Below are 22,330 nucleotides of genomic sequence, written 5' to 3'. Positions count from 1 at the left end.
TGTTAACTGCAGTTCTTTATGGATGGTTTATTGATGTAGGAGCTGTCTCGCCTGTCAGACCTTCAGCTGGTGTGCAGTATGGGTGCCATAGAAACGCACCATGGGATACAACTTTTTCTGCTTCATGGATGCCAAGAAATCCCGAATGTGATGTGGACAATGAATGTATCTTTTGAAGAAGGCAGGAAGCCTACTTATCTTAAACCACGGTTTTCTGCACCTTAAATTCAAAAGACCTGACCATGACCTTCACTGTTTCATACACTTGATGGCATCAAAGCATGAAGGGTGGAGCCTGAGGGATGTGTTAATGAGGCTTCACCCATCGGTAGCCTGCTGGAGTCCAGCTCCATGCAGTCACGACCAGCAGACGCAGCCCTGCACCGTCCGGGTGACTGTGTGGGCTCTGAGCATGAAGCTGGTGGTGTCCGTCCAGTCACATTCAAAATGGGTGTCTGCCTCGTGGGAAAGAAAATAACCACAGCTGGCATTAACTGAGCTTCCATTTTGGAAGTTTCCTTGGAGAAAGTGCCATGGGTTTAGGAAAGGCAGGTCCTGCCTGACCAACCTGACCTCTTTTTATGACCAGGTGACCCACCTAGTGGATGAGGGAAAGGCTGTGGATGAGGTATACTTGAATTTCAGCAAAGCCTTTGATACTGTCTCCCATGGCATTCTCCTGGATAAGCTGGCAGCCCACGGCTTGGACAGGTGCACTCTTCACTGGGTTAAGAACTGGCTGGATGGCCAGGCCCAGGGAGTGGTGGTGAACGGTATCTCATTCAGTTGCTGTCCGGTCACTAGTGGTGTTCCCCAGGGCTCAGTACTGGGCCCAGTCCTGTTTAATATCTTTATTGATGATCTGGATGAGGGTATCGAGCGCACCCTCAGTAAATTCATGTACGACACTAAGTTGGGTGGGAGAGTTGATCTGCCTGAGGGTAGGAAGGCTCTGCAGAGGGATCTGGACAGGTTAGATAGATGCGTCAAGACCAATGGCATGAAGTTCAACAAGGCCAAGTGCTGGATCCTACACTTTGGACACAACAACCCCATACAGCGCTACAGGCTGGGGGAAGAGTGGTTGGAAAGCGGCCCGGTGGAAAAAGACCTGGGGGTATTGGTGGACAGCCAGCAGTGTGCCCAGGTGTCCAAGAAGGCCAACAGCATCCTGGCTTATATCAGAAATAGTGTGGCCAGCAGGACTAGGGAAGTAATTGTCCCCCTGTGCTCGGCACTGGTGAGGCCACACCTCGAGTACTGTGTCCAGTTCTGGGCCCCTCACTGCAAGAAAGACATTGAGGTGCTGGAGCCAGTCCAGAGGAGGGCAACAAAGCTGGTGAAGGGTCTAGAGGGTATGTCCTATGAGAAGCAGCTGGGGGAACTGGGATTGTTTAGCCTGGAGAAAAGGAGGCTGAGGGGAGACCTTATCGCTCTCTACAACTACCTGAAAGGAGGTTGTAGAGGGGTGGGGGTCAGCCTCTTCTCCCAGGCAACTAGCAACAGGACTAGAGGACATAGCCTCAAGCTGCACCAGGGGAGGTTCAGGTTAGACATTAGGAAAAATTGCTTCACAGAAAGGGTTATTAGGCATTGGAATGGGCTACCCGGGGAGGTGGTGGAATCACTATCCCTGGAGGTGTTTAAGAAAAAACTGGATGTGGCACTTAGTCCCATGGTCTAGTTGACACAGTGGTGTTAGGTCAAAGGTTGGACTTGATGATCCCAGAGGTCTCTTCCAACCTAGTCGTTTCTGTGATTCTGTGATACAGAGATTTCCTCTGAATTAGTGGTGGTGGTGTCATTCTCTCCTTATTGTTGTGTTTTGTCTCTTGCTGTGCATGCTCTTGTACCACTTGCAAACTGTTGGTGAGTACCATTTGCTTGTAGTTCATGCGCCTATTTCCAAATGCTGGGCATTGTTCTGACTTCTGTTGTTTTCACACTCAGCATATCTTCTTGTGGTTTTCGTTGTGAAGCATTTGTTTTTCCTGCCCTTTATCTTTAAAATCTTTGATTCCCTAGAATATCTTTGCTTGACAGATGTGGATTACCTCGCCAAGGTTTAACTGCGGATCTTCCAGTAGACCAAGGTTTACTTTTCTGAGCCAGGACTCAAACCCTCAAAACTGGCTAATGAGCCAGTTGGTCAGAGATTAGTCACCTTCTCCTCTGCTTTTACTGTCTGCTTAAAAGCATCACATGCATCTATTTCATTTTTATAGAATGCCTCACATTTCTGTAATGAGCCTCAGAATTCATCCCTCTTGGCCAAACTAACTGAAAACCATGAAAATATGAACTGCTTTAAAACTGAATATTGTCAAAAACAGTGTTATTTTGTCTGTCTCTGCTGCTGCTACCTGTTCCTTGCAGATACAGATTTTTTACATCTCTGTTCATAGGAGGGTTTAGGCAAGTATAGAAATTCCTGAGATGCTTCTACTTTTTTACCAATTGGAGTAAAAAATTACCTGCTTTGCAGTCCCTGAGCCTCAGCCAAGAAAGTTATTTATGAAGAGATGGAAAGCTGGCAGCTTTTTTTTTTTTTTTTTAATTGGCTTGGATAGGAGCACACACTATTCTTGGTCTATCACTTTGCTTGGGGGACAGTTTCTATTAACTTAGTTAATAAGCAAGCAGTAATGTCTGTCTTTCTTGCTACCATACTTTTGTAATTGTTGTGGCCATAGAGGAAAGCCTTAGAATGATGTTTTCTTCCAAATCATCCAGGTTCTGTTCAGAGGTATGCCTCTCTAAATCTGTTGAAAATGGCAATGTGTTGCTAAACAAAGAGCAAATTCAGAGACTCAAATATATAGTTATGGTACAAAAGCAAATTCTGCCCTTGAGCAGTGCATACTTTTCATAGATACCAGTGGAATATTCACAAAAGTTTAAGTAAATTCCCTACATTTTTAGTCTAATCTATGAACCACAATTAAAATTGGAATGCTGACCTCAGCCTTGAAAGTGCCAGACCTATCAGGGCTTTAATTCATGTCAGCTCCACATTTCTCCAATGCCTACAGCGTGAATGGTATTTTACTCAAGGCTCGGGTGCTACCTGTTAAATTCACAACAGTTTCCAATCTGAATTGTTGTAGCCCACAGCCACAATAAATTGTGCTAATTTGGACTAAAGCACTCCTAATCCAGAGTAAGGGTATCCACATGGAGAATTAATCAGAAAGAACATATTCTGAAAATAAAAAGAATAGCTGTTTTAAAATAAACTCCCTGTAAAGGAACAACCCACATGCAAACAAATTAAAGGCAGAGTGAACTGATGTGATTGAAATGCTGAGGGACCAGAAGAAAAAGTAGTTTAACAAGTAAAGTGATTAAAGAGTGAATGCACAAGCTGGCAGGCAGATCACCTACTCCTCGCTGTGTGGCAGCTCCCTGTTGCATGTCTCACCAACTGAGGCTGTCTTGCTCAGGAGTTAAGGAAAGAAAGGTGAGTATCTAGGCTGTGTAAATAGGTCTGATTTCTCTTTGAGGGAAGTCAGTGAAAGGACTTCCAAGCCAAGGGAATCTTCTCTCTCATAAATACAAACTGAGTTTGGTCCCAGACAGTATGTGTGTCTTGTGTGGTCATTGAGGCAGCTGCAAGGGAAGACTGAGAAGGGGGAACAACCCAGTAAGATGCTGAATTCAGCTTTTCCTAGTGAATACTAATGCCTAAAAAATTTATGGATGGATGTATTCATGTCTGAAGCAGTTGCCTTATGGATTTGCTGATCGTGCAGGAGCGGTATGCAAAAAGTGAGGAGGAGGAGGAAGAGGAGGAGGGCAGAAAGGGGGGTGGCTCTAGGACCCATGCGAGCCTTCCTGAGCAGGAGGTGGGAATTCTCCTCCAAGGCAGCGGCAGCCCGAGCCCAGCCTCACAGCTCCTGCGGAGCCCGCAGGCAGAGCCAGGCACGTCCCCTCCGGAGCCGTGCACCCGGCTGGGACACGCCCGCACCCCGCAGAGCCATGAACCGGCTCCCACAGCTGGTGCTGGGGGTCACCGCAGCGGGTAAGTAACTTATTTTTCTTCCTCCCATCTCCTTATGGTGCAAACTCCCTCTTATGCCCAGGGACTCAGACTTACTTCGTTTCCCGTTCTCTTTTACCTTTAAAACCAGTACCGCATTATTTTGAAAACAGTGGGGAAAAAAGGAGAGGGAGGAAAAAGTACAGGCATGAAACATATATAAAGTGGGTGACGTGGGAAGATAAATCTTGATGGTTATTCATTCTAGGTAAATTTTGTTCACTGAAATGAATGGGTGATCTGTAGTTTTAGAAAGGCTGCTGCTGACCGAGGCTCTTAGGCTGGAAGCAGCCACCGTCATTGTACAAGGGTTCAGTGTGAAATTAACAGCTCTACCCCAGAACCATTTTGCTTCTCTAATTTCTGGATTGCTTTCTCTGGGATTATTTTGGAGAGGTGGGAGAAAGTAATGCTCCAGGAGTAGTGAAGGTTGCTTACAGGAAAAGGTGTAATTTGGAGAAGATGCTTTGTCTAAGGAGATAGATGAGGGAGACAGATAAAGGGAGAAGAAGGTGTCTGGACCATGAAAGGTGGAGTTGTGAGCTCCCACGTAGAGAGTGGTGCTCAGGCTGAGTTTTGAAAGGAATGTTTGTGCCTCTCTGCTTGTCATTGCCAGCTTTGGTTCTGAAATGCAGCAAGAGGAATGAAACAACCCTAGGAGAGAAGGAGGGAGATGTTAGGAGGGAAGGTACAGTTAACAGGAGAGAAGTTGGGAAGCGGCAGCGTGCACGCAAGCAATGATAGGAGAAGAAGGTAGGAGCAGGACACATTTACTATATGTGCACAGCGGCAAGCAAACTCATTACAAAAATTAGGAGAGAAAAACCTGTATCAGGACATGCTGAACTTCTCAGAGACCTGAAGTTACAATAGTACTCCCAGTGCAGAGACAGGGACATCATCTCGACCATTAGACAAGGATCAGGAGACACTTCTGTATTTCTCAGTGTAACAAATCATATTACTTCCAGGCAGGGAAGGAGGTAGGGCAAACAGGGTGCTACAGCTTGCTCTTGCTAGCGCAGTGAAATTCTCTGTCTCTGGCCAAATGTTGAACCTGTATATATTTTCTTTTATATGAAGATATGTTGGGACACCAGTTTTTAAGCAGGTTTCACCATTTAGTTCTATTTACAATTGAACGCCAAGGCATAGTACAGAGTTTTTGATTTCAGGCTTCTTCTGGCCTGTTATTCCTGTTGGGAGGAGGTCGCTTTACTCTCAAAGGGTCCCAGGGCAAGTGTAACCCATGCAAGCAGAGCTGTGTGTCCCCACAGCCTCAGTTCTCTGGCATGTGGTCTCATCAACAGCTGCCAAGTATCATCCCAGTGTTTTTGGTGGAGTGACTTGCAACATTCAAGTAAGGTTAGTGTAAGGAATAGTCATTATATTTGCTATATCTCCAAGTCTGTGATTTGAAGCATGGCTGTATTAGGACAGAGATTTAAAAAGGTGTGTTTCGGAGAGAGCAAGTAAAGAGCTAAATGAAAAAAAATGTACATTTTATAATCTCGGTCCAATCTTCTGCCAAAAATAATCTCTGTCACCCAGGGACAGACTTGGATGTATGAGCATTTAACTGTGTAGCTGCTGTCACAATCTTCACATGGAGGTTGCTTGTCTCACTGAGTTATTATGGTTAGCTCTTAGACTCTGCAGTCAATTATTTTAAAAACCATTTGTGTTTCCACTGAGGAAGTTTTCCTGGAGCATGCTCTCGGAGTGGCTTTACATTTCCTCCTTTATTTTGAAAGCCTAAGGTCTTGGTGATGAGGGAATTTACAGGTCCACTTTTCACTCTTTTGTTTTACTGGCTGGCATATGCCTTTCTAATAAGCTGTATCCTAAAAGGATAATTTCAAAGTTCCCATCCACTGAAAATTTTTGGCACACCAAAATACTGGAGGAGGTTGGAACTCCTTTTGGTACAAAAATTAAGACTCTGAGAAAATTCTGAAAGTTGTAGAGAAAAACAGCAGCAGAAAACCCTCAGAAAAGGAACCCCAAAACCACCACCAACAAAACCAGGAAAAGACTTGGTGCACAAATGTCCATTGTTCAGTGTCAAAGCAACTTCACAGCCATTCAGAAGCTGAGGTTGCACACTAGCCTCAGGTCTCAGGAGGTGGCTAGGAAGAAGGTGAAAAAAGCCACCAGATGAATGTGTGGGAGAATTTGCTTTTTATTTTAAGCACTAGCATTGCTTTGAGTCTTCATATTGGATGATTTTCCTTTGATTACTTGAGCTTGGCGGAGGGAGTAGGTCAGTCCTTTTCTCCTCTACGAAAAACTGGGTCGTGCTTGGCTGGATGTTGTGCTCTTGCCTCTGGGCGTGGAGGGCAAACTACTTGCAAAATTACAGCACAACACATGTTCCGGGCAAACCTCAAACACCTTTTCAAAAGTGCAGTCATGTTTATGTCGTTGCTCAGAGTTTAGCTACTGAGTATAAACACAGTTCTTGAGATAATATTAGTAGAGGCATTTTGTCAAGTCTTTCTTTACAGCCCTTTCCAATACTTGTAGTGGAGCTGTCACAGAGTAGGGTATCATGTTTAATTTCAGCCTGAGGAATAGTTAGTTTTGGGTTTCATTGAATCCTTTCTAAGGCAGAGAGGCATAGGGAGATTGATGGCAGGTTTAGGAGTAAGACAACCAGCTTTTTGTTTGTTTGTTTGTGGAATGGAATATCAGCATGGCAATGGTGAACGCCCCATTCCTGGCTACTGCTTCCTCCTGGCATTTGTTTAACAAACTGTTTTCAGAAGCCAGGAAGGTTTTCTTCCTCTTCTGGGTTTCTCTGCCTCTCAGAATTGAGCTTCTCTGTTTTATACGGTGAGTATAAGCTGGTTTAAGTTTAATCAGTCCACACATGCATGAAAATGCTTATATAGGAGTACCTCATTTTGTTGTAAGCCAACTTATAATAAATAAACCAGCACATCTGTCTCTCTTAGACAAACCTTTACTGCTTTGCTTATCCCTTTGTCTGTCTAGAGGAGAGCATGCCAAGAGTGGAAGGGATGGGGCCCTGAATTCTCTTTTGCTCTTCATTGAAGACCTGCTTTCTTATTTTCTTCTTCTTGTGCCTATCTCCGCTCAGTTAAAGTAGCATAGAGGTACAGTAGTGGTTCCAGTATTTTAACTTTAATAGTTCCAACCAGGACAGCACCAAATGATCCTTGAAATTTGTCGTAGGAGGTAGGTCCATGGTCCTTTACTGTGCAAATGACAGCATATCTACAGATACTTTGCCCAGTCTGGATATGCAATTCAAGGCGCTGTGGCTGTCACTGAAAGTCAAACATTGAGTGGATGCCCTGACATAAAAAAAGACAGTTCTTCTTAAGTCACAGACATTACAAAGTTGAAATACAGTGGAAAAGGATAGGACAGATATATGGGAATCCCCCCCATGCAGACAAACACTGGGGATTTGTAAACTACACAAAGAGGGAGGACTAAGGTGGAGGAGGAAGAAATCAGGTAGTGAGCCTTGTGTACTGTTACTTTAGAGCTGAAGACAATGTCTTGTGATCAGCCATAGGAGGAATTAATCTTTCTGTCAGTGCTACATGGTTGCACAGTTTCTAAATAGTCCGTAAGATCAAAGTTGGAGAATAGGATGCCCCCCTCCAGTGCTGTTTCAAAAGCATTTATCTCCCGTCCCCCAGAGTCCTGAACAGATACACAGGAGGGTCCCTGCCTTCAGACTGCTTGTATATGTGATGGCGTGCGCACTGGATGTGCTGCTGTGTAGAAGTGCATCTGTGATGTCTGTCTGTGACTAGAGTGGAGAGAAATTTTCATCTTGAATTAATTTTAGTGAAAAATGCTGATGTGGTGACACTAAAATTCTTCATGAAGTTGTCTAGGTTTTGAGCTGTTATGTATGGAGGTTTGTTTTGTGTGTGCACCAGTTAGTTCATATTGAGACATTCAAATGAGTCTAGCTGTTTTAATGTTTTAATTCAAATTTTAGCTTAGAGAAGGCTTTTATTCAAAAACATTAAATCTTTAATTAAAAATCTCAAAACATGATTTAGTATCAAATGTTTAGTTTTGACATGAGATGTTGTAGTTCAACACTCCCCGATATGTGTTGGTCTTTGCAACTGCTGAAAAAATTTTAGGTTGACCTATGACAGGTTTGGTTTTGGTTTTCTTTTGCTTTTTAGTTTATTCGGGCTTGTCAGTAACTTGGAAAATCCTGTATTAAGCGGCTCAGTTATCATGTAATACCACATACTGATTTGTACCTGGATTTGTGTATGCAGGTGGTTGTCCTCAGGCTGATGTTCATTACTGCCCATACACACAGTGGCTGGTACTATTGTTTGTAGCTTGGTATTGGATCGAAGTCTTCAGAAATAAAGGAAACAAAAATAACCTGAACTTTTTGCAAACCTTTAGTAAAAGCAGAAGCACAAAGCAGCTGCTGAGAGGCAGGTGAGCTCTTTCCAGAAATAAATGGAGAGGAAGGAATCCATGGGGTTCTTAGATAATGCAAGTTGATGGACCTCTATGGGAATGCAGTGCAACATCTTGCCTTCTGTATCTGGAGACTTTTATCTGAGACTCTTACGAGTAAGCATGATTTCTGTATTGAATGCTTGAATCGGAGGAGGGAAATAATGACATTAATTATGTTAATTAATTGGATCAGGCTTATAGTCTTTTCCTGTCTCTCAGCATCAGTCCTTCCTCTTACAATTCCTCTTCCTCCCATTCCATTATAATTGCTCTCCTGCTTCTCTCCTCTCCTGGCGTGTAAAAAAGCCAGTGCTTTGACGTGGCCTGCTATCAGCAGGACAGGGTGTGCACAAAGATGAAATCTGTGGCAGGTAGGATAGCAGGCCAGCTTGAAAGAGTGGTGAGTTGAGGTGTTTGATAAGAGGTGACTTGCAGCTGGTCTGACAGATGTGCTCTGAGTGAACAGGGAGAACCAAGATCTCTTGTGACAGTGGTGACAGATCACACCGGTGGGTTATGTGTGCGCGGGAGGAACATATAAAGCCTTTGGTTCAGATTGTGACTGGTTCAGCACCATTAGGGGTTGGAGGGGCTATGCCTGGGAACGCTATGTTCCTGCCTTTTTATGCTGGATGTGCAAGAGGGGAGCTTAGGGTGTAGGACCTTTACAACTGAGCAAATGTGGCGTCAGGACCTCCCCAGGTCTCTGCACTACCTAAAGGACTACAGCTCCCAAGCAAGTGGCAGGGTGTCACTGAAGCAGTTTGCCTCCCTCAGGCGGGCTGTTTCTAAGAGCTTTCCTCAAGGTGGTGTGCCTCCACACTGCAGCTTCTTCCAGTGTGTATGATACCAGCACAACTGGGCCCATGAGGAGTAATGAAAACAGAGAAATTACATAAAAGGAAAGAGAGATGACCTTCCAATCTTCCTCACCTAGAAAAAGCATCTCTGCCATATATACTGAGGAAATAAAGAACGCAGAATTTCAGTGAGATGCTTATCCACAGGCCAGGTTTTATCTTTTTAGGAGAGTTTCAGGTTGGTTTTCTGTATGTGCTCCTTAACAAAAAGCTGGCTGGAAAAACATGAAACTTTACACAATTCTGTACAACCTTGTCTACCACTTGTCAGTGAAAAACTTGTTAAGATTTCTAACTGGCTTTATATTTATTTTAGGCAGTTGGACTACATATGGTTGTTGTAGGTCCCTTCCAACTGAACTATTTATTCTATATGAAGGAAAGAAACTCCCTGACAAAGGCACTGACTGAGTTTAAAAAAACAGAAGAGACGCCTCTTGAAAGAGCAGGCTTATCGGAGTTAAAGGTAGTCAAGAATGAGACTGAAGTATAGAACTAAAAGCTGAAGTCTTTGCAAAAAGCAGAGATCTATGCTTGCAACTTAGCTTAATTTTGTCCTATCTATTAATAAGACATCACAGATTTTCAGCTAATTGGTATCTGAAATCCCATAAGTTTTGGCATATCAGCCAAGAATGATGCATTTATTCATGCATTTCAGTTGCTCACTTAGGTTTTTTTTTTCCCAGTCAGTAGCACAGCATGTGTTTGAGGGCATGAACAGCCACGCTTTGTGGGGTTAAAGCATCCACACCTCTCCCCTGTGTCTATGTTTATGGAGATACATATTTATATATTAAAAGCATAGGAGGGATAACATAACTGAGTGAGAGCCACACTAGGAAGTGACATGGAGGAATGTGATGGTATTTTGGTGCACAGAATAAAGTGCGGGAGGTGAGAAGTGTCTGTTCCTGCATTGTCATGGTGAAGAGTTCTTCTGCTATCCAGGAGCCAAACGAAACCCAAACTGGAACTTTTTTCACACCTTGAGTCAGAACTGACCCAACAACAGCAGACTTATTGGAACCTCAGTGAGAACTGAACCCCGTAGGTTATTGGTTCAGAGTCACACTTTGCTGAAATCTTGCTTCCCACAGCAGAGACGCTGTTGGCATGGGAGCAACCTCAGACTGTGGTGGGCTTCTGAGCAGTTTCGAATCCAGCTTCCCCTTCCCCGTGGCACACTCACAAGCACCTGCTTCCACGCAGTGATGCAGAGCTGGTTTGAGTGGCTCTGCGACTGTGACCAAGACCCTTTTCTATATGCTGAGGGTGAACTCTGAGTGCTTGGGATCTCCCCTTTGTAGCTCTGCCTCACAAGTTCTGCTCTGATTTCCTGGCCTTAAGGAGGCAGGAGGAAACTGTGAGGATACATGGAGAGGGTAGGAGATGGCCAGGGCTGGCCAGAGGAGCAGGAAGGAGGAACTCTTTTCCAGTGGAGACCATGAGCCCAGCCAGTGTGGTTTGGGATTACGAAAAAAAGAGTTAGCAGCTGACAGCCCGAACCTGAGCAACCTCAGACAAAGCTGAATTCAAACTGGAACTGAACTGAAAAACTGCTTTGCTTCACTGGATAGTTCATTTGATAGTTTTGCAGACCCTGGTGTCTTGACTACATTTTAGACAATGTAAGGAGCATGGATGATTATGCTTACACACTTCTAATATCTTAGATGTCTTGATTTTTTTTTTTATTTTCTGTTTGTTATGATTAACTGCAGTTTTAATTTTCCAAGTATCTTCTATTTATAATTTTTTTTTTCCTTCTGAGCTCTGAGTGATTAATACATATTTGTTACTTTGACTTCAGCAAATTGAATCATAGAAAAGCATGACTGGTTGAAATTTCCTTGGTCTTTAACATGTTTTTAGAGTTTGCTCTTTGGCATTTTGATGTGTACTGTGTTGGAGTTCAGATCTCTTTACATGAGTAACGCTTTTGAAGTATGTAGTTCACAATGGGAGCATTTTCAGTCACTACAGGAGCCTGAATAGTATTTAAAACCTCTGAAGGAAGCTTTCTTTAACCCCATGCAGGCTAACATTTCAGCCTAGATTTTAATGAGACACTGGGCTTTATGAATCTTATAAGCCCTGATAGCATAGTCATTGCAGAATGCTTGCTATCCCACTTTTTTTTCAACTTTCCTGAAGTCCCACATGCCTCCTGGCCCTTCAAGATCTATCAGGTTCTTAGAAGAGTTTAAACTTTCCCAGAGTTTGACAGATTGTGTTTGTCAGTCTGTTGCAATCCTAGAGAAGAAATTTGAAAGTTAGTAAGATCTGCAAAAAATAACCTTGTGAATTAATTATAAGCAAAACAAGGTGAATAAACCAAGCTGGCTTTTATTTAGTTATTTCAAAAGGGCTTGTATTCTGGCTATTCAGGTGGATAGAAAAATTAAGGACTTATGCAGATCTAGGATATTATTATTATACGTATTATTATATGTATTAGAAGGGGTGTGGTTAGTAGGTCAAGAGAGGTTCTCCTCCCCCTCTACTCTGCCCTGGTGAGGCCACATCTGGAATATTGTGTCCAGTTCTGGGCCCTTCAGTTCAAGAAGGACAGGGAACTGCTAGAGAGAGTCCAGCGCAGAGCCACGAAGATGATTAAGGGGGTGCAACATCTCCCTTATGAGGAGAGGCTGAGGGAGCTGGGTCTCTTTAGCTTAGAGAAGAGGAGACTGAGGGGTGACCTCATTAATGTTTATAAATATGTAAAGGGCAAGTGTCATGAGGATGGAGCCAGGCTCTTCTCAGTGACATCCCTTGACAGGACAAGGGGCAATGGGTGCAAGCTGGAACACAGGAGGTTCCACATAAATATGAGGAAAAACTTCTTTACGGTGAGGGTGACTGAACACTGGAACAGGCTGCCCAGAGAGGTTGTGGAGTCTCCTTCTCTGGAGACATTCAAAACCCGCCTGGACGCGTTCCTGTGTGACATGATCTAGGTAATCCTGCTCCGGCAGGGGAATTGGACTAGATGATCTTTCGAGGTCCCTTCCAATCCCTAACATTCTGTGATTCTGTGATCTAGCTCTTTTCACCTCATCTAGAGTTGTGTTAGGTTGGTCTGATTAGACACAAGCATTTAGCTTCCCCTCTAAAAGCTATTTTCATTTTTTATTTCCTGATATGTTTTGGACAGGGCATAGCTTTTTTTTTTTAATTATTTCTTCCCTCTCCATTGTAATTCCCAAACATTTTTTTCCTCTCTTGTGTGCCTTCCTGCATATACATGCATGAAAATTAATGAAAGGAAAAATCTGGTTTTTTTTTTCCCTGATGGAGAATAATTTTTTTCACTTATTTTAGGATCTGAAAAAAGCTTTGCTTTAAACAAGCTGTCTTCCACACTTTCCTCAGTGGAGGCAGTTATCCAAAACTGTATAATACTCTGTGTGTATATATATGTATATATCTGATGAGCAATGACTGTTGCTCATGATTGTTTGTGATAATATTTTAAACATATATTTAATATATAGATAACCATTTTGCAGGGACTTAGTGGCATGTGACTGTACAGGCTATCAGCTATGGTAAATCTAGCTAATAGTTATTTTTACTTAAGCTTCAGCAGCATTTACATTCACTGCAGTACCAGGGCACATGCAGAATAAGCTAGTGAAGTTATTTCACTACTGATAGAAACTGCTTTGTAGCTGCAAGAAGGAGGATTGACAAGAAGCAACACCAAGAGGGGTGGGGGGTGCCTTATCCCAAGTAACCGTAGAATTTCAAACGTAGAAGTGCTGATTATTCCACTGGATTTCTTAGGCCTCTAGAGGCTGAGTGAACAAGAAGAAGGTCAATATTCAGGCAATGTTTAGCTCAGCTCTCCAGCGTTCATGCCCACCTCGACCTCTCCTGACAACCCCCAAGCAGCAGCATAGTCTCATTTTAACTGTGTCAGTCAGACTGTAGGGATCCTTTGAAATTACCTAGGTTAAAAGCTAGCTTTCTTTTTTCGTAAATCATTTTAATGGTCCAGTTACAGCATGACCTTATGCAACTTGTGTAGGTACAATCAAGGAGATGGTGACTGCTAGGCAAGAACTAGAAGGGAGTCAGTCTCTCAGTGGGGCTAGAGGAAGTGGGGAGTGGGAGGGGAAGAGTTTTGGGAAACTCTCAAGGTGTTAGGTTTTTTTTATGAATCTCTGCCCCCAGTCACTGAAATAAGTGTCTTGTGAAACTAACCTGTAGGGTTAGATACCTGAACTTAGATTGTGTGAATACACCCTTATCTAGCTTAGTGATGTTTGCTTTCCATTCTCTTGCGCTGAAGCAAGTGCTTGGCGTCAGCCTTGTCAGCTAGATTTCAGTGAGCTGACAACCCCCATATCGACTTGTACCACTGTGAAAATACCTGAAATCCTGTTTTACTAAATAGAAAAACATAGTTGTTAGCTATCTAGTTCTGTTTATTACAGTTTCTCATTTTTAGACCTTGTTAGCTTTTGGCATCCAGTTATCAAAACTTTTAACAGTTTTAGGGGACACAAAATTTAGACTGGTAGTCTGAATCCTATCATTGATGCTATAGTACTGAGGAATAAGAGATACACCATGTTGTTGTGTGGCCTTCAAGTCTCCCCTTAGCCCTTCAGACCAAATAGTCTCTTTTCAGCTTTGACCCGTATCATGTACAGACTGTTGTTAGAGGAGGTGCTCTGAAACAATCAGGAATAGGACTGAATCTGATCTGAAGGTGGAGAGCTGGGGTTTACATTTATCATCTAAAAGGGAGACAGTAAAATAGTTTTGGGCCCAGGCTTAAATTTTATACACAAAATCTTTTATAAGCTCTAGCATGCACAAAAGTGCTCCCGTGAGTTTTCAAAAAAAAGGTCAGCTACATTTAAGAATGCTCTTAAGCACATCCTTTTATTCTTGGTGACCCAAACACACAAAGAAGCATGAAACAAAGCTGGTGAGAAGTGACAGGTGAAAGTACCTTGCTTAGTCTTTCTGAGCTTGGCAAAGGGTAAATGTACATAGCAAGTGCCGTTTTTCTGGTACCTAAACTCCCCAAGCTCAGGTTACACATCACAAGATAGGGTTAAAAATCATCAGATTAAAGCAAACATATTTATGAGCCATCTGGTTTCTGAGTCTTTCCAGTTTGTGTTTGCTGTCCTGGGTAACTATTAAGCAATTCTTGTTGCTGTAATTTTCATGTCATTACATGGCTCTAGAAACTACATGTTTAAGAAAAACATGGTAGAGAACTGAATTCAGAACAGAATTATAATCACTGGTAGCACTGGAGACATTTGTCATTCTTTCAATCATCCTAATGTACTACTAAAAGAAAATGTACAGAATAAATCCATTTTTCCTTTTAATGTGACTTTAAGTTAAGCAAAGTGAACTGGAAAGTTGTGTTATCTAGATCTTTTACAGTATGGTAAGGGGATTTCCTAAGGCTGGTTTCCAATTCTGCCACAAGCTTTCCATATGATTTGGGAAACGCTACTTAGTCTTGATGCCTTAATCCTTGTCCTATTTTACCTGTTTTATCTCCCTTATTCAGATGTGGTGAGACGTAAAACAGTATGTTCTAGTTCCTTGAAAGAGATCCAGTGCATAGCATGGGTTTTTTTTGGCCTTTTTTAAATGAAATGTAATTAAGGAGAATCTATAACTCAATTTCATTGGAAGTTTAAATGTGTTGCTTTGACAAAAGAAGTATATTTATTCTTTCACATCGAATGTTGGGTTACTGATAAGAGCTTTCTGACAGTGTTGGCTTTTCCATTGGTGGAGGAAACAAAAGTGTTCTCCTTAAACATGTGTATTTGTATTGCTTTTACATAATGTATCCTTATCTGCTCCTGAGAAGCCACAGGACCGATGAATAGATGTAAAATTCCTCTTGTTTCTCAGGTGACATGATTGATATTCTTCGTGCCAGCTTGGTCATTCGTGACACTGAGTGAACTTTCAGAGTATAGTTTCACCTTAGGAAGAGAGGAGAGAACATAGCTATTATTGCTGGTGTTGGTTTTCTAGATGCAACCAAATGCTGGTGCTATTTGAAAGTCACACTTTTTGTGAATACTATCTAAAGTACAGTAATCAACTTCCCTTTCTCTATCTCCCTCATCTTTTTGACAGAGCTGTGTGCTGAACATTACCAGTTTTATTAAGTCAAATTTGTTTTTATGGGTCTTGGAACCTTTCTGACTATTTTGCCTGTGGCGCACAGCCATTCCCAATCCCCTGCACCCCATCAGCCCTACTGCTGTGTCTTGCTCTTTCGCCTGTGGCTTGGTATCTCTTACACACAGTGGGTAGGAGCACCTGGGATGTTGAGCTCAGTGAAGGATGCACCAGTGTCTTTAGGTCTTGTGAGAAGTACACAGCTTGTTTGTCTGCTTCTGTCACTCACACCTGGTGTGAGCTTTAAAAGAATGCAAAGCAATCACTTGATGTCTCTATGCCTTTAGTTTCAAAGCCCAAATTCCAGATGCATGAAGAGGAAGAAATAAGTGTATGCAAAGAATAAAGTACACATTACTCAGGGTGAATGTCCTTTGGAGGCAAGCATTTCTTACAGTGGCAGAGAATGCTAGCCATAATGCAAGGAAGACATTTGAAATCTTGGCTACGGAACTGTTTAATACCCTGCTGAAATTTGTGCTCAGTTTCACATTCCACCTTCTTAGCCTCCTCTGAGTGTTTGTTTGACTGATTTCCTCTTCTGGAGTCCAGCTGGCATTGAGAGGCTCAGCTGTTAGGAAGCCCATTTGGGAGTCTCAGCTGGCACTGGCAGACTCCACACGCTGCTGGAGCAGTTGCTGGCACAGTTATGGTCCCTACCTTGGAAGATGGTAACAATTTCTAGCTGAGGCTGTAAGGAAGATGTTTGAAAGGTGTTTGACTCTTACCTAGAGCAGACACGGCTGTGCTGGGAAGATGATAGTAGGGGTAGGTATTTGTCCACCTTCACTGGCATCTCTTCTTCAGAGACACGGGCCTGGGCACTGCATTGTGTGCCCTCGGCACGTTAATGTGGAGGTAGAGCAGTGGCCACGGTTGCCTTCAAAGCCAAGTGCACACCTCCATGTGCCCAGCATGATGCAGCCTGGTCCCTTGCAGGGCTCTATTAATGAAGCCTGCATTGCTAGTGTCCTGGGAACTGAACTGATTTTCCATCACTCCTCAGAGTAAATTTAAAACCTAGTCTTGCTCTAAGTAGAAGACAGTAAAGTAGGAATTCAGTGCCCCAACAGTAACTACAGTAGGAATTCAGTGCCCCAGCAGCAGCTACTCTCTACGCAGCCCTCCCAAAATATTGTGATATAGAAGGATACAGTAGCAGATTCTAGCTTGGACATTTCAGATGTGAGTATGGCACTATGGCAAGTTACATAGCTCTCTTTTTCTTAATGCAATGTGAAATTACTTCTTGTTGAAGTCATTCCTAGGTTGAAGGCAACGCAAATTCTTCAACATGTGCTTGCAAAAGAATATACTGTCTGCTATTAACTGTGCAGTTCCCTCAGAGTGCATGTGTTGTGCATGCTTTGCCACACTTTCTCATTACTGTAGATAAAGTGGAGTTCATCCTCTGCTTGCAAAGCAGCAGTGGCTTTTATTGACCCGGTAGCTGGCTCTTGTGGTGACAGGGATTCTTGTAAGTGCTTGGGACACTTCTGGTATTTACAGCGTCATTTGCAACTTCCTGATGCAGGGGAGTTGAGGCTTCTTCAGGGTGAGCTGGCACAGAAAGGACATTTTGAGATGTGTGATTCTTTGAGAGCTCTGTTGAGCACCAATGGGAGACTGAAATGACGCCAATGATTTTTCCATATTACTCTCTTCTCCACTGGGACGATATCTAGTGGAGTACCAGATGGGCAGTGGGAACTCTTGAGAATCATATATAGAAAAGAACAGTACTACTCAAATATGTATTTGGTCTTTTCCTGTGGATGATAATCTGCTAATTACAGCTACAATTTCAGGCTGTTTACAGCTGAAAAGGTAAAATGAGATGTTGGATGAGCAGTCCAAGCATTATCTAAATGTACAGGAACTGTGACAGGTGTACTGCATTTGGTGGGCACAATGAGACAAGGAACCCATGCTTGGTCTGTTGGCTCATTTCTGGATGTCAGAAGAATGTGCACTGAAAGTGTAGGAATTGTGTGGAATTAAAGAACCTTTCAGTCAGTGTCTGTGTTAATCCTTAAAAGCTACATGCCACTGTGAGGCGTATTGCCACCCTGCAAGCTGCCTTATGTAAGGGACTCCATATTAACATACTGCACTGGGGAAAGGGCCAGGGCCAGGTTTGCCTTAGGATTTGTAATGATTCAGGCTTTTGCCGGGGGCCAACAGAGAAGAAAACTGCACAAGATCTTGACCTCGTGTTGTTTGTTTTCCTCATTGTGCTGGCTCATGCGTGCTGGCTGGTGTTCTGGGAGCAAAGAGCTAAGGCTGTCTGCTGTTCGTCTTAGCTTGCTTGTTTGAGGGCTGAGGAATGGAAACCTCGTTTTTTCCCTTGTGTGGACAGGTCTGGAGTGACGCCTTGCCAGCAAAGAAACTTCAGCCGCAGGCCAACAGTAGCCTGATCTTTTGGGAGATTCTGCTGGGATATGTAGTCTCTCTCGTAATTCTCTGATAAAGGCCTGGTTAAAGTGAATAATTACTGAAAGGAGCCGATAGTCTCATACCATTTCCCCACCGATCACTCCCAGAGAGTGTGTGCTCTTCTCGTGACTCGTGATCCAAAAGAACTTAGTACTTCAGAAGGTAAGTGGTGGTGGAGCAGGTCTGGACTCCAGCAGCCACAGTGTTTCACGAATTCACTCTAATAGAAGATGGTATTATTTTCTCTTGAACAAATGTAAGAGCTTGAGTTGAGATAATCAGAGAATTCAACATTCATGTGTTCTGGGGGATTTGCTTGAATCCAGTGGTTTTTGTGTGCTCGTTTTTCATGCAAATAGACACTTTCCAGATACATCCAGAAATGCATCCAGTTGTATTTCCCTACTGCCTGCTAATGAAATAGCTCAGGACTGGTGGGATGGACTGTCCCCAGTCATATTCTTTCAGGCACAATTTGGTCATTAGTGTCTGATCAATTTATCCATCATCTGAAAGGAAGTGAGAAATTTTCCCAAGACTCTGTTTCTTTGCAGATGCTCATTCTATGTTGTTTTTTTTTTTTTTTGCTTTGATGTCCTTGCACTTATTTCACACTAGGGTGGGTTTTTTTTTTTGGTGACATTCATATCTTTGGCATGAAGCTTAAGACAGGCTGAAATATCTTTGAAAGAAGTGAATGAGAGAGGCCTCCTTGTCTTAAAATGGATCAGATCAATGCTGATATGGTCTAGCTATCAGTCATTTGGGTTTTCTACTAGACATTTCCTTCCATAAAGCTGTCTGGATATAAGATCTGGGGGATATTTTCAAAGCATAGTTTGTGGGTGTTAAGAATATGAGAACAGACACAATAGTGTTGGCTGTGCCAGTGCGCTAGAGTAATTCATAAAGTTGTTAAACCCTGAAACTCATCGTCGCAGCAATGAGAGACAGTAATCTGAGGCCCTCTTCCTTGGGAGGAAAGAAATTCCTAATTTTACCATTTCTATTTTGGCACTGATCCTGAAGTGGTCCTTTGAAGGAAAGGAAGGGCTCATTATATTTAAGGACTTCCTGTCAGAAGTAAAATAAAAGCCTTCATATGAAATATCCCCCCCTTAGCTGCTTTCCAGTTGGGAAGTGTGGTATAGTAGCCCAAAGATCTCCTCTCTAAACCACACTTCACTCTCTAAACCACACCTTACTCTCTTGGAAGCCAAAAATAAAATAAAATGAAAAGCCAAGATAAGGAAGTATCCTTATAGTCATAGTCATTCATTACAACACAACTGACTGTTTTCTTTTTTATGTGTTCTGAGAACAGTGGGGTCATCTGGCTGTCATCCCTACTTTCTTCTATCATCCCCACTTTCTTCTATGTTCCTTTACTGAAGGGGAAAACAAGTGAAAAAAATGAAATGCAGGTGACCACTCTTCTGTTTGCAAAGTCAGTTTCCTACGAAAAGTGGACTGGTACAATTAATACATCTTGGTTATGTTGTTTTAGACCATGAGCAAAAACTGTCATGTTTTTTCAACACAAAGGTGATTTTTTTGGATCCAAAAATAAAGTTCAGATCTTGGCACAAATGACAGAAGCGTCTTTGAAAAGAAAGAAACAATTTGCCGAACAGCCATAACGTAGTCTAAGTCATCCCTGACTTTTAGTCCATTCAGGAAGGCCTGAATACCAGGGCTCTCCCACCCACTGAGAATCTGTTACACAAAGTTCATTGCTCACAGCAGTAATCCCAATTGCAGTTTGAAAAAAGATTCTGCACCTCTCACATTGCGCTGGCTGCAAGTTAAGGTATTCATGCTGGAGAGTCATCTCTCAGGTGGCAAATATTTCAGACAGTATGAACAAGCTTAGTCCTAATCCTGTCCATAAGAGAAACACGCAGATCTTAGGAGACTTGCCCAAACTCACCTCTCTCTGAAGGCTTGGCCCTCGTGCTACTCTGAAGCAGTAAGCAATGAAAACATCACTCTCTTTAATGTTCACCATACCATCAGGGTTCCATACTTATTAAATTTTCTCGTTATTAAGAAGACTTTATATTGGTGCTGTGATTCGAGTTAGCATCCTAGCCCTGTCTGTACAGATTGATTTCCTGATGACAACTCCAAGTCTCTCCTTTCTTTCCCTCAAGGTCTCTGATAGTTTACAGTTTTTCTTGCTAACAGAGCTTTTGCCAGCCTCATACATACCATACCTTTCTTGCCATGCCACTGTGGCCTATCAGGCCTCATTGACAAAGGACATCAACTGTGATCTCTAAACCAGTCTCCCACTTTTTGTTTGTCCTGCTGTTGAGGAGGGAATTTCCTCTTGGTTGCTGCTGTCCTTCTCTGAGATGCTCTTCCCTCTGGCTGAGACCTTTTCTTTGCCTTCCTGATTTTTGATCTCCTCAGTCTGGAGATGGTGCCTGCCTGCTCCAACACTGTCATTGTCTTAAATTTTGTCTGCATTGCTGTCTGAGCAATGGAGTCTGAGGTTACCTTGTAACTTGGTGCTTCCATAATTGCTGGCCTCTCCCTACTGCTTTCTGTAGCCTGTTTTGTAGCTGTTCACAGACCTGCTCACTTGCACACAGTATACTTGGGTCCACAACAAGGCCATGGTAGTGTGGCTTCAGGCAGCTTGTGTGCCCTGGCACTTGCCTTTTTTAAACTCTCATGGGCCCATCTTTTTTCCCTCTGGGCTGCAGCACACCATGTCCATGGGGAGCAGTCTCAATACCTTGGGCCCACTGATTTCTGCTCCCTACTTCTGAAAGGGTATATTGTGATGATACAAAATTACCAACTAGTAGCTTCCCCTCATCCTTATGTCTTTGCTTTTTGGTCATCAGTTTCTTGTCTCTGTAGTTACCATCTGTTACTTTTGGAGTACCTTTCTCTAATTCTCCCTTGCAGTTAGATCTGTGGCATTTAGGACTAAAGGGGTGTGGTCTGTAATTTATTTGTGGTGCTTTTTTTGGCAGTTGTGCTAGACCGTGCAAAATATTCCTCCAATTTCTGAATTATAATTCATGCAAACGTGTCCACTTCTGGAGAGGGGCTGGAGTAGCAGCCCATGGTGCTAACATAATTTCTGTCATTAAACGTAAAAAAATCCATTCTGACTTTTCCAAGTGTTGAGTTGGGATTTAAAAGATTGTGAACTGTTCTCCTTTGACGATTATATTATTTGTGCGTCTTACATTGTACCATTTGTATCTTTAATTAAATACACATGTGTGCTTACATACACACACACAAAATTGGAAAATTAGTGATTTGTATTAAACTTCAAATGTCTTCTCTCTCTCCTCTTTCATCCTTTCTTTCCATTCCTCTCTCAGTTCACATATTTTGGCTTAGTCATAGCCTACCTTGCAGGATTCCATCAGAAATGAACAAATGTCTGATCTAGGGAGTCTCTATTCTAATTTTCAGCTTATGCACATGTGCTTAACTTTTGCTTCTTTATGTCTCTGTTAATTGTCATGACTGGGTTTCATGATCCTTGTCTCTTCCTTGAGATAATTTCCATCTGCTTCTCGTCATTCAGTAGCAGGAGTATCCAGGGCATTAGGTGGTTAGGGGTCAATGCAGATTAACTGGAAACACTTTTCACTGCAGTTAATCTAATGATCTACCTAGTCATAGTTCAGTGGATGTTGTGTGTGCTCTGCTCTTCCCGTTTTGTTAATTCATTCTCTGGAGGCTGTGCCAGTGCTGATAAAACTCTGCATTTCCCAGGGCTGCATACAGAAGTCTCTTTTTAACTTCAAATTACTTCCTAGACATCCATTTCCTTGGAAACCATTCTTTTTATGCCATGTGACTGCTGGACAGGGTGCGGTCCTTCATTTGCACCTTTCATTTTCAGGATTATTCTTCAAAGTTACTAGTTGATGCCAAAGTTCTCCACAGCATAATATAAACATCCTCTCCCTTTTCCATGTCCTGATTCTTTTTGTGGGGGAGGAGATGGCATGGAGAAAAAGAATAGGATGTGACTCTGAAGAACGTACAGGAGACACTGAAGAATGATCAGGATAAAAAGTTCTTCTGTCCTCTTTTTACAGATGGCAGCCTGGGCACTAACAGAACAAACCCCAGGTAAGACAGAGTGTTGGTAATGCACTGGGGAATTTAATCTGGGGTCTTGATCATGAAGAATGCAAGGCATACTGCCAGAAGATTCAGTTTTTTAATCTTGTACTTTTCTCCAACCTAGTTTAGCCACTGAAGGGCTGATCCAGACAGCAGTCTTATGCTGACATATCAGAGATTTTCAGCGCATGTTAAGAGGTACAAAGTGAACTAGTGACAAACCAATTCACTGCGTGGCACTTAC

The 22,330-nt window shown here is 42.7% G+C and overlaps 1 protein-coding gene across 1 annotated transcript in view; it reads left to right on the top strand.

The window, feature by feature from the left end:
• Nucleotides 1–3,731: 3,731 nt before the first annotated feature.
• LTK (leukocyte receptor tyrosine kinase) overlaps nt 3,732–22,330 on the top strand; it is a 101,738-nt gene continuing 83,139 nt past the window's right edge. The window contains exon 1 of the mRNA XM_068397354.1: nt 3,732–4,021. Coding sequence (XP_068253455.1) covers nt 3,732–4,021 — 290 coding nt within the window. The remainder of the gene's footprint in view (nt 4,022–22,330) is intronic.

Source organism: Nyctibius grandis, chromosome 4 (assembly GCF_013368605.1).
Source record: "Nyctibius grandis isolate bNycGra1 chromosome 4, bNycGra1.pri, whole genome shotgun sequence".
Taxonomy (NCBI): Eukaryota; Metazoa; Chordata; class Aves; order Nyctibiiformes; family Nyctibiidae; genus Nyctibius; species Nyctibius grandis.
This window is presented reverse-complemented; position numbering and strand designations above follow the sequence as displayed.